This window comes from Plectropomus leopardus, chromosome 19, assembly GCF_008729295.1.
Source record: "Plectropomus leopardus isolate mb chromosome 19, YSFRI_Pleo_2.0, whole genome shotgun sequence".
Classification (NCBI taxonomy): domain Eukaryota; kingdom Metazoa; phylum Chordata; class Actinopteri; order Perciformes; family Serranidae; genus Plectropomus; species Plectropomus leopardus.
Window position 1 is genome coordinate 3,631,212 of NC_056481.1, and position 13,262 is coordinate 3,644,473.

At 39.1% G+C, this 13,262-nt stretch overlaps 1 protein-coding gene across 2 annotated transcripts in view; it reads left to right on the forward strand.

The window, feature by feature from the left end:
* Window positions 1–1,663: 1,663 nt before the first annotated feature.
* Window positions 1,664–13,262, forward strand: part of skap1 (src kinase associated phosphoprotein 1) — a 54,044-nt gene continuing 42,445 nt past the window's right edge. The window contains exon 1 of one of the 2 annotated variants that reach the window (XM_042508681.1): window positions 1,664–1,851. In XM_042508681.1, coding sequence (XP_042364615.1) covers window positions 1,758–1,851 — 94 coding nt within the window. In that variant the 5' untranslated portion in view covers window positions 1,664–1,757. Of the gene's footprint in view, window positions 1,852–12,706; window positions 12,917–13,262 lie in introns of those variants that run through there. The other variant, XM_042508682.1, reaches the window with a different exon arrangement.

Below are 13,262 nucleotides of genomic sequence, written 5' to 3' on the forward strand. Positions count from 1 at the left end.
ATGTAGTCAATGTTCTGCTTTATGCAAACTAAAGAAGTCCAAGATGTTTCCAGGGAATGGAAATCAGCAATCATTTGAAACACATCCGCATGCAGCTCTCTCACAGCTATATTAAAAATTAATACAGCTCTACTAATAGAAGTTACAGTTGAAATACCATACGGCCCATTACTGTAAATTAGAAAAGGGCTGAGAGAGTTTGTTGTCATGTGTTTTTTTTTCAAAAAGCTTCCACAAGAGTCACAAGGCCAAGGACTGGCGAGGTGACAATCGATATGAATAGTGACAGATTCAACAACAGAAAAGGGGGTCGGTGCAGAAAACAAGTGTGGGACTTCATTCCAGAGGTGTGATCCCTGCCATCTCTGTAGGTAATACCTCAGCGCTCCCAGCGGGCTCTCCATCTGGAGGTGTCAGAGTCAGTGCTGCAGCCAACGCCGCGGAGACAGATGTTCAGCTGGGGGAAGAGGAGGAGGATGTTTTTCACCTTCGGATCAGCTCCCTTTGCCTTCTGCTGGAGAATGTAGGGCAAGGAGAGCAAGAGGAAAATGGTTAATGAACACCGGAGGAGAAGAAGTAACATCATTTATGGTCACAAAAATAATCAAAAACCCTGCAGCGCCAACACCTGACTGCACAAACATGAGGGCTATTAATACACACAGCAGCCAGCCTCCTTCTCCTCAGATATCTTACACATCTTTAGCCGACCCGCCTCCCTCTGCACTTTGTTTGAGGTCAGCCCGGTGCTGTTTGTACCCCATGCTGCTCGCAGTTGTTGCAGGCTCTTTTACAAGTCTATTGCCATGCTCACTTCCTCGGTTTTTGACCAGTTCCTCTGTCACATGTCACTCTGCAGGGTCCCAGGGCTTCAAAGGGAAACCAGATACTGTATTCATGGGAGAACGGGGGGTTGGTTCATCTAAGAGATACCACGGAGGAGTCATTTTTTATTGCTAGATATTAAACACAGCTGTTTAGGTTACTACCACAATATACAGTAAAACTTCAAATATAAGCCCAGTCCCTTTTAGTAGCCCGGCGTGGCGACACATTTTGACAAATAAAGGCCTGTCTCAATTAGATGCATGGTTATTTTTTTAATATTTTTTACAAATTCTGTAAATAAAAACTAAAATGAAACAGGGTTGGTGGCTATCTGCTGGAAATAACTTTAGTTAGCTGCTCAGATCTCACATACAATTTATATATTTGGGGGATTTCTCGGAGGTTATAGCCCACGGTTTCACTTCCAGATGATGCACTCAACTTTTAAAGAGTTATGTGATGCAATAACAGCTCTTGTAGCTCCTGCTGCATCATGAGGGAGCCAGTTCCTACTGACAAGCACATAGCCATAGCATCATGTGACCTAGAAAAGCCAAAAAAGTGTTTCTACTGCAATTTTGCAAAATATAGCTTTTTCAAATTGCCTGAAATACCACCTCATGCGAGCATAAAAACTTTTTTCGCAGAAACTAGTGTGTTTCCATTAGGCATATTTTATTTTTGTGAAAGTTGCATGTTAATGGAAACCCGCCTTGTGTTTTGAGTTGCTGTGTTTCTGTGTGCTTTCGGAGGCTGGGCGTGGCTTCCTGCTGCTGGAGCTCTGCATGCACACCTGTGGATCATTCTGCACTCATCAACTGCAGCTTCAAGCCCTTAGTCTCTCTCCTTCATGCTGCCAGATTGTTTCTGCTCTCCACAGTGGCACTGTTGGCTCATCTAAAGTCTGATTTTCCAGTGTTTTTTGGTTCATGACAATTCAATGTCTTCTCCATCTCCTGTGCCTCTGCCCCCTGAGCTCCAGCGCCTCAGTCACACACCGCCCAGCCTCTCATCACCTGCGCCGTAAGTCACCCCGCTTCCTTGCCTTAGCCTACAAACAGGCCTGCCGTCAGGGGGTCAAAGAGTACAGATGACCTAGGTCATAGCCAAGTGGTGGCCCATTAAAACGTCCATGTTTATGGGATCAAACATAACAATTAACTTACTGACTTAAATCACTGACTGCACAGTTTAGATGTATAAAAGGAGAGACAAAGGCCAAATCTGGCCAAAATAAATGTGAAGAAAGTGAAGGTGAGGAGTTTAGCAAACTAGTATTATAAAAATAGAACTACAGTAACAAACTCAGTTAAAATCCTACAGTGAGGACACAGGTATTACATTAAACACAATGGTCTAGGGCGTCAGGACAGGGGCTTAATAAAAGTTACACAAGATTTTGGCCAGAGGAAAAAGTGCATTGCTATTTTTAAAAATGGTGTATGTAAATATTTCTGCATACTAGCGTCCCTAAATGACCTTGAATTGCCTTGAATATGACTGGAAGACTGACGGGCATATACTCTTCACGCTATTTTAGTTCACCATAAATTGGCCAATATTTGATTCATGTTACCATCAAGACTGAATGAATGTGAACATGTTGAAACATTTTGGCATTTTTTTTTATACATTAAGAAATCTCACTGAATTATTAATGGGTCTGGATGAGGAGCCCACTTTAGAAACTTTTGGAAGGCATGTTTTCTTTAAAAAAAAATTGGGCTATTTTTTATTTCTTAAAAAAAAGTTGGTGATTTTCTTTTAAAATTGTGGCCATTTAATTTTTTTACTTAATTTTTAAAAACATTTTGGGGATTTTTTCTTTAAAATAGTTTTCTTTAAAAATGTTTGATTAATCAAATTTTCGGTCAATTACCCTTCTGATTAATTAGCACTGGAAACTGGAAATTTTAAACGTAAAAATAGACAATTTATATATTTTTTAAGAATGTATCCTAAACGCACAAACACAATTGTTGTATGACATTGTTCAAGGTGCAAACATTGAAAGGTTAATAGGTTAAACATATGACAATGCATCTTTCAGTGGTGGGCACTGTCAGTGTGCTCAGTGGTGGGACTTTAATATTGTTCTATGGTTTGTTTAAGGATTAATTCTTGTCTTGTTTCTAGTTTTTTACTTTCACTTTTAAGATTTTAAATGGACATCAACTGATTTTTTTATCTGTGTAACCTGTGCATCATTAGTGGTTTCCACCCAAGGATGATGTGCATTTTATAAAATAAATAATTCGAACAAAAACTATATTTTTAGGACTTTTTAAGACGGTGACAAAGTGTCGGAAATTTACGGAAATGTGTGATTTTCAACATACAATTTTATCAACACTATTTAAATTTCCACATTTTTCCCACTGTTGAAGCCTTGTGGAAAAATGCTGCCTCGCTGTGAATGGCACGCTCTCGTCTTCCTTTGTTATGGCACTGAGGCTCTTTTTAGCCCAGCCGGGGCGATTCTTGACAACCCTCCCCCCATCCGAGTCAGGCTCTATTGGATCTGGAAGCGCCAGCCGACCTGCAGCCTCCTGGGTCCCCCCTGCGACTGCATCCTTTCCCCGCTCCATCAGCATAGTAACTGAGAGAGACAAGTGACTTGGCCAGGGTTAACGTCTTAATACTCCCTGGGATTGCCTCCAGGATCCAAATGGCTACCCCTAATAGTTTTCCTCCTCTGTGTGCCTGTCAGACCGCCATGACTATATGGCGTAAGAAAAACAAGACTAGCTGAGAGGCGGCGTAACGAAGCAGCACAATGAAATAATGAGGGGTGGTGAGGAAGAAGAGAACAGTTTGGTGTAAAGATACAGCTCCAGACTCACACTGATGCCCCCTCTCCTCTGTGCATACTTTGCATGGAGAGGCTGTACACTTGAAATTAAACCGGCTTCTTCCCTTAGAGCCCAGGAGGGGGGAAACCAGAACTCAATCAGTGTCACGTCACATGGTTCAAAGCGGCCAATTCGATGCTGCCAGGAGGCTGAGAAATGCAAGGTGACAGTTCATTTTACCAGTGACAGTGTGTCGGTCTCGCTTGCTGGTTCCCCAGTCAATTCCCAGCGAGCAGTGAAGGTTGCTGGAGACAGACAGCAGCTCCCCTCCCCTCCTCGTCCTCACCACTCTCTCATCGACCCCGCTCTGCTTTGTATTCCAATTAACTGGACAGAGGCAGAGGCGGCGGTGTGCAGGATCACAGACACACTCTCCTGGCGTCCTTCCAGTCTCTCAATCCTGCTATCAATAGTGCTGTGCTTCCTTTTTCCCTTCCTTCCCAGCTACTCAGCTAGAAATATTTGGTTCTAAAAATGCTCTGTGAATGGTACAATGCAATGTTTGAGTAATGTTGTCGGTGGCAAGTTTTCTTTTGGTTCTCATAATGTTTGTGTTAAAGTTAGGGCAGCTTTCTCTATAAAAATCAAAAAATGAAAAAAAAAAACAAAACACATTACCTTACATTTTCAAAATAAAATTAGTCTGTAATTCAGGCCTAAATAATATATTCTGAATGTTACTTTGAAAACATTCTTCCTTTGTTCTTATGTAACACTGTGGGAACGTTTTATAAATCATATGGTCTGCCTCCTCTCAACATCACCAAAACATCCTCAGCATGTTGCAGTCATAACGTTTCGTCTAACCTTGTTGGCATATTATTTGAACAGATAAACATGCTTAAAACATTCTTAAACATTAAATTTAAAACGTTTTTTTTTTTTTTTAAATATAATTGCAACTTGTAGGCAATGTTGTAGGAATGTTCCCTGCTGGCTGCATAGCAATTTTTGTTTCTAAAAACGTTCTGAGAATCGTACAATGCAATGTTTTAGTAATGTTTTCAGAGGCAAGTTTTCTTTTAATTCCCAGAATGTTCTTCTTAAAGTTCAGTTAACATTCTCTATAAACATCAAAACATTATCGTTAACATATCACATTACATTACATTTTCATTAAAAAATGGTCTGTAATCTCTGGCATCAATAAAATCTCCTAAATGTTCTTTCTTTGTTTTCATGAAACATTGTGGGAACCTTTTATAAAAGATCTGTCACCTCTCAACATCACCAAAACATTATCAGAATGTTGCAGTTATAACGTTACGTGTTAGTCAGCATTTAAACTAAAAGGTAGATTATTTCAAATGATAAACACCATTAACAGGTTCTTTGAACATTTGATTAAAGTGTTTTCTCTTAAATATTCTTGTAACTTGTAGATAACGTTAGTCAGTGTTATGGGAACGTTCCCTGTTCGCTGGGTTTCCCTTCCTTTCCTCTCCGCTCGCCTCATGACAAGGGCCAGTTGTTCCAGAGGGATAATTCACAGATTCTTCTTTAACAACTGCCTCTAGGGACAATGTCTTGGTAATGAAAAATAGCTCCCTCTCATACATTCATATATCACATGTAATAGAGGTATGTAATCACTCAGTCGAGCCGACGCACTGCGAGCTGTAACCGGTCCCCTTAACAGACACCTCAAATAATGCTGAATTAATATTTTGAAATGGCTCATATATCCTAACATAATACAATTTGAATGATTTTTCTATTCAATGCTCTCAGGGGCTAACATTGATTCGAGTACAAGCTGAGGTAACCATCCCGAGTCAGTCAATATGCGGCTGACTGAAGGTTGTAGATTTAGCGCAACACATTTGCTCCTCTGTCTTTTGTGTCCTCGATCTATCAACGCTTTTTTTTTACCTCGCCGCCACCAAAGCCCCCCTACGCTGACATGTGTTTGAGCAATGGGTGGGTTGGGAATACAATGATTCTGAGGAAATCCGAAAAGTAAACTACTTCTTTTTATCTCCTCGAGCAGCACAAACATTTACAACAGGCCCTCAAGAATCAGGCCAAACAGCTTTTTATTTTATCAGGGGTTTGAATATGCTATGACATGTTTAATTTAGGGAAACAGGTGAGGTATTTGCTGTTGAAAGAGGTGACACATATTCTTGCAGAATGATTTATGTCTAGGTTTTAAAACAAGTTGTTTTTTTAAACAGAATTTTGGACACGAATTCCTCATTTTAAAGAAACAATGTACAAGATTTAGGAGGATTTTGTGGCATCTAGCAGTGAGTATTGCAGATTGCAACCTACTGAAATTTCTCCCAGTTAAATTCCTTCAGTGTTCAATGTTCAGGACGTTTTTACTGGAAGCCGAATCATCCGCAAAGGTCACTCCCCCTTCAAAACAAACGAACCAGATGGTTCAAACTGGCAAAAACACTGAAAAAAGCAGTTTAATATTACAAATGAGTGTTTTTCCGATGCTGTTCGTCGTGCTGGAGATGGGCTGCTAACCGAGCACACACCAATGCACCGCCTTTTTTCTCTAATATGTAGGATTTAGCATGTGTAGGATTTTTATTGGCATAAATGTTATGTCTCCCTGAGATCACCCGACCCACCTGAGGTGATGAGGATGATAAAACAAGTGCTCATGACTGCAACCACTTCCCTCTGATTCATATTTCCTCCCTGTTTGTCCTTGTTGCCTGGCAAGAAGTGATGTGTGTGTCACGTGAGATTGTATCTTTACTTTTGATTAATCTTGTGAATGCACGCCATTATTTGATGCTTTAGTGCTTTTAGTGGATTAAATCAGCGGTCAGTTTGTGTTAGAAAGGGAGGGACCTCTGCGAATAATTCGGCTAATGGGCATTGAACACTGAAGAAATTCACACCAGACGTTTCAACTGGTTGTAATTATTCACTGCAAGTTGCCACTAACTGTACCTTAATCTTACACACCTCACCTTTAAGATCCGAATGTTCAGGAGGTTTTTAGCAGGAGCAGAATTATCTGCAGAGGTCCCTTCCTCTCCAAGACAAACCAAACAGGTGATTTAAATAGTTAAAAACACTGAATAAAGCAGTTTCATGTTACAAACGAGTGTTTCTCCAATGCTGTTTGGCATGTCGGTTTGGGCGGCTTGTCCACCATTAGCTAATGTGCACTCACGTTTTTTCTCACAACTAAAGATCCAGACATTAAGGAATTTTTTTACTGGGAATTGAATAATCTACAGAAGTATCTTCCTCTCAAAACAAGCGGACCCTGTGATTTAAAACAGTAAAAACACTAAATGGTGTTTGGTCTGTCTGTTTTTGCCGACTTGCATGATGGTGAAACATGGTGATCTGCTTGTTTTGTAGATATAAGCGTCTCAATCTAAGGTAACCAAAACGCAACAAATCGTGTTTTCAGGTGATAAAACTAAAGACAGACTAAAACAGACTTGTTATATTATATTTCTGCCAAGATTTTCCTGTAAATCCCACAGAATGGACCTTAAAGTAAAAACATGCCCCTCAACCACATCGCTTCCTTTTTCTGAAATACAGATAAAGACACAGAGCCTGAAAGACAGGCACGGGTGCTTCACTATTTGTCTCTCTGGACTGCAAAAGAGTTTCAGCGTATCTTGAAGAATGCAATTTGCTGAGTGTGTGTGTTTGCAGGACAGGATACACACACTCAAACACACACACACCGCCTTCATGCCCTGAGGATCCTCCTGACTCTCTCTCCTGGCGCTATCAGATCAGAGAGACCCGCTGTCCCTCCCCACACCGCAATGCAAATGAAAAGGAATGCGCTGATAAAAGGCCAGATCCTAAAGATGAGAGGGCAGAAGGAGGACAGAGGCAGCGAATGCTTAAAGGGGGGGAAGGAGCCTCTTGGGGAGATGAGAGGTGGCGGAGGAGTCAGTGTTGGTAGTAGCGGGAGATCATAGCCGTGCTCCCCCTCAGCTGCGTTTGATACAGGGCTTTTGTCGCTCTTTCAGCGGCGCATTGTTGGGTGGTGTAATCCCCGTCGGATTACAAAGGGCTTCCCTTTTCATATGGGGCTGACCCAGCAGGCAGGTGGCTGGGGCTCTGTGGAGCTGTCAAGGGGAGGGAACCTCTTTTCCAGGGGAGGGGACCCCCAGTTCCTCTTACCTTCACAGGGGCTTTTTGCTGGGAGGCCAGTCAAGCGCAGGTCAGCGTGGGGACAATCGTGACATGGGATTCAACTCGCCCTGACCCCGCGGCTTCCTGTAGAGAAATGACAGGGAAGGAGACCAACAGCATTCAACACAAAATACTGAAAAATGCTAAAAACTATCAAAATACGACAATGCATGAAATGAATCTGCAGCTACTAGTGCTGTTTTTTGCTATGTGGAAAAATTAAGTTTGCTTTAAGGGTAAATATGCAGCAGCAGAGCAATTTTTCGCTTTTACCCTTTAAAACGTCTTTTGCAGCAGTCAGTTGCATTTCACAAGCATTTAAACCTTTGACACCTGAGCAAAGTCTTTTGAAAACATGGACAAATGTAAAGTACATTGGCAAAAAAGAACCCTAAAAGATAGCAAAAAATTAGTAAAAGTTATAAGAATAATGATCTGAAAAAGAGATTAATTTTTTAAAAAGGGAAAAGGTATAGAACTGCATTTATGTTCAATTACATATTTCATATTATGTTAGCACATTTTAAAGGTAATTTTTTTAACTTTAACTATCAATTCCTTTATTGATTTTAGCAACAATGAACAAGGACATACGCATAAACACATATGAGTACATGTTTATATGTGCGCAAATAAATAAAAACAAATACAAAACATATAACCCCCCCCAAAAAACATGTAATCCACCCAATCCCAAAAGTGACTAATAAATAAATCAAATCAAATTTTAAAAAAAGGAATGAAATGAAATCAGTTGAATACAAAACTGAACGTTGAGGATTATACAGTGAAACACTTCGGTTTTACTTTTCTTTTTTTTGTTTTTTTTGTGTGCTAATTGTTAGGTAATATTCTTGTGATCTTTAGCAATTTCTTGCTAATTTTTGGGTCATTTGGGTCAAAATTGCTCATTGCCATCTCCCTGTGTTCTTAAAAGAAATCTAGGCAAAGAATTAATTCAGAACAAGTTTTTGGATTATTGCCGCACATAGAAAACATTTTAAGTGTCTTATTTTATGTGTTACATGTCTTTGGACTACAGGAACAAAATCTGATAATACTACAAACAATCCACGGACACATCATTTAATTTTATACAATTTAGAGTCTAAATGTTGCCATTTAGTCTGTGAAAAGCAGTTAATTTTGTATAAGCGTGTGATGTTGCTCAGGATATAAAATAACTATTGTGTGAGCAGGAACACACATTAGTCCAACATAGCTTTGACTGATATCTGGTGCATTTTGTCGATGTGAGCTGCGTCTGACTGAGCTTTGGTTTCTTGATGGCTTTCCTTGTAGTGTTTCAGTAATACAGGATCAATAAGGCGACAGTCAGGCCCACTGCTATTTCTGTTACTACTACTACCAATACCTATACTCCAGTGTCACCAAAAGTTTAGTCCAGTACATCCCATCGCCCCTCTAAAAAACTCATCCATGCCCTGTCAGATAGAGTGAGAGATCTATGATGCTGCATTTATGTGTTGTTAGAAGAGTCCAAGCTTAAATCAAATACCCACTAATGTTGTAATTACTGTAATTTAAACAGTAAAAGTGAAAATATCTGTTTGACAACATGTGGTATTTAGCTATTTTAAAATGATTTAATAATAGAGCCTTAGCTGTCAAATAATCCCTGTGGGTATGTATTTTCTTATTTTGAAGCACGAGGCACCTGTATGCTGGTGGATTTTTATTATAGGTCCTGTGTTATGTTGGCAGTTTCCAGCAGTGATGGGAACTTTTGAAATGTAGCAGGTTACTTGTTACCCTGTTAAAAATGTGATGGGTAAACTATTTTAATTACTTCATCAAAGTAATGTTATCATTACATTTGATTACTTAAGGCCCATCTGAATCGGCCAACACGCTGATAATATCAGCACATCATCAGTATCGGCCCATATTGACAATAAAGTGAACCCTCAAAGAATCGGGCAACATGCTTTTCCTTTTTTTGCACAATGAATTAATATTACATAAACTGAAAAGCACTTAAGCCCACTTAAAGTCTATATCTGCTGCATAATATGATCTTGCTGGGGGTGGATGTATTAATAGTGGTTTGGTTATTGGCAAAATGAGCAGTTATATAACCAAACCTATCATCATACTGGATATTGGCAAAAAATCCAATCCAGTGCTTCCCTTCTAGTTACTCCCATGGATGTATTAAGAGCTTTACAGTGTGTTGGTTAATACCCAACAGAGATTTTCAGCTAAAAGTAAATACGAATCCACCACAATTTTGATTTACAGTTTCACAACGACTAAGAAAGTCTTTGGAGGTGTCTGCATAAAATGGAGCTAACCTCATGTAGGCTACATTAAAAACAAAAAACAACATAAAAATAAAATAAATAAAATAAATAACCTGATAATACCATCGTTTTCAACTTAAGGGGAAACGTAGATAGTGAAGAGTAAAAAGAATATATATTTTTTAAATTAAAAAAAACTCTACAGCGTGAATGTACAACAACCCAAATTTACGATTTTACACCATCACTCACTTCTAGGGAGGTCATGAGCACCTGAATGCACCACCGGCACAAACGTGGTAGAAATAACGTATTTAAATAGTGTATATTCAATCAAAACCACATTTGAAAACTAATTTCGACAATTATTATTAGTTTAAGAGGTAAATACATCAACTTACCATTAAATAATCGCGTTAGAGGAGGAACTTCAGTTGCCTTCGTAGGTAACATCAACCGAGCGAGCCAACTAACGACGTCCGACGACGTCAGGTAATGCTAAGTTAGCTGCTAACTACAAGCTAAACGGGAGCAAAAACCTTGGCTACAAATGCGTATAAAATCGATGTAAACCCGTTAAACGTTGTATGAGTGATGGACAGGTAAGCGTTTGCTTCTATGAAAACATCACTGTGACCTAAAATAAGAGAATAACGGCGCTGAATTACCATTTTCGACGTAACGGCTACCGCTAATTAGCATGTTAGCATTAAGCTCACTAGCTGCATGACTTGTTAAACGGTATAAGCGTAAATGAATTTGACGATGACCGTCGATGTGGGGACAACGACTAAAAATGTGGGTATAGTATGAGCGTCCCACGTATTTAACAAACAAAGGCACGCTTTAAACTGAAATATTACAATATTATCGTCGTTTTCTAATTATTCGTATTAGCCACATTAGCTAACGTTAAGGAGCTAACCAACTAGACTGTTACCTGTGATAGCTACCGGATATGGGGAGATTGTTAGGGAACTCTACGTTATTAAAACTTTTAGACAACATTTAATAGAATAAATATTTTTGGCTATATTAATAATAAAATATTTAAAACACCAAATGACAGTCAGTTGGTCCAATTGGCTTTTTGTTTAACATTAAAAAAAATAAAAAATGTACAAAACAGACACCATTATTTAAGTTTCTTCACTCTAATTGTGGAAGATTAAATTGGCCTAGATTGAAATATACTGGCCATAGTTAAGACTTTCATTGTTTTTTTTACAACTTTTTTTTACATAGTGTTCAAAATAGGGTTCACTATTTGCGTCCCACCACTCTAATTTTGGAGGATTAAATTGTCTCAGATTGAACTATACTGGTCACAGTTTAGAGTGTCATTTATTTCATCAAAGGTTTTTATATACTGTGCAAAACAGCCACCATTATTTGAGTCCCTCCACTCTAATTTTGGAAGATTAAATTGGCCTAGATTTAACTGTACTGGCTGTAGTTTTTTTTTGGTCTAAATAAAAACAAAATATATAGAGCACCTGACTAAAACATAAGTTTGTACTTGGGATATAAAAGCCTTGAATATGCGCAGAAAAGCGAGTTCAATAATGCTGAATCATATCTCTAATATAATAGCCTCCGGGGAGCTGGCCTCTTTCAGTAATGGTTACGGTTTTGATTTCGGAGTGATATTTCAATATTTTTCTAACAGTTTTTGAGATTCAAACAGCTTTTTTTTTCCTTCTTTTTTTTCAATTGAAGAAACACCTAAGGGGCGTTCTTTATTGCAAGTGTTTTTTTTTTCTTTCAATATACGTGGTGCTTTATTGATCCCTGTGGGGAAATTGTATGTGTGGTCTTCACACTTTGCAGGGAGGTCAGTCAGACTGCAAAAAATGAGCAGCAGAGTGGTGTTTTGGAGCTCACTGTCTGGATCAGGGACACTTCAACAGTTCAGATGCTTGTCAGCCTGTGCACGTGCACCTGGGTCATTTGGTTGAAGATTTAAGGTATGATTAAGGGTGTTTTTGAATAAAAAGTAAAATAATATATAAAAATGGAAATAGTTATAATCCTTAAAGCCTTAAAACACAACACATTTTCCTTGTAGCTTTACTTTGTTTCACACTTTACGATCTCAAAGCACATGAATGCATTGAAGTTGGAAGAACGACTTCCCAACTCGGAAACTATGACCATCCGAAGCATTAGGGCTCATTCCTGGGGCACTCTGAAAGAAAAATGAACAACCACAGACGGGAGGAAGAGATGCATGTTTTTGTCAGCAGCAGACACTAGTCATATTCAAAATTTCCGTAATGTTTTCCAAGTGTTTTAAGTTGCTCATTTTGTCATTCACCACAAACACCTACATGTACGTGAGATGTCATTATCTTCTTTATCACAGACTGTTTTGCAAGGCTCCATCGCTGATAAAGGTGTACAGAGTACGTAATCAGAGTGCCGCAGAGCCTCTTTTCAGGCTTGCTTCGAGACTGTTTTTTGTAGGTCAGACAGAGGGGGTTTTTCTCAGTGTCAGTGAAACCTTGTCATCAGCCTTGACTGAGAAACCAGAATTTAGAGGAAGTTGTCATCTGTGCACCTGCCCCTCCCCATTTTGTGCAAATCTAGATGCATGCACGGAAGTTAGGTTTCAGAACAAGAGGACTCAGGTGGTTAGATGCTCGACTGTGTCAGGCTCTTGTTTCTGTCATAGAGTTGTAACAGTATGACAGACCGTAGGGCTACATAGACTGCTTTGTGGAGTAAAAACTGAAGTGTGGAGGGGCAACAAAAGTCTGAAAAGTCAGGGAATCAGAGGGTCTTGAGGTGGAAAGTCAGGGATGGCGACAATCCCGGTCGACATTAGGCGACTTCTGGATGGTAATGTGGTAATTTTTTTTACTGTTTATAATGTTTTTAAATAAGCACCATAATTCTGTCTTTCAATCTTTGATTAAATAAGAATAACTATGGAAATATAGTGTAACCAGGCATGCTTATCATGACATTTAAAATATAAAAATTACGACTGAACATCCAGTTAAACAAAGCCTAAAAAATAACATCACATGACATTTTGTTGCTCAAAAATATCTGTTGTTACTTCTAGTTAAAATGAAAACTAAAATTAGAACGTATGAAACATAATTCTCAGCACTTGCGATAGACTGTAAACTGTACAGTGTGTTACAACATTTGCATGTACTGCTGGGCAAGCAAACTGCCG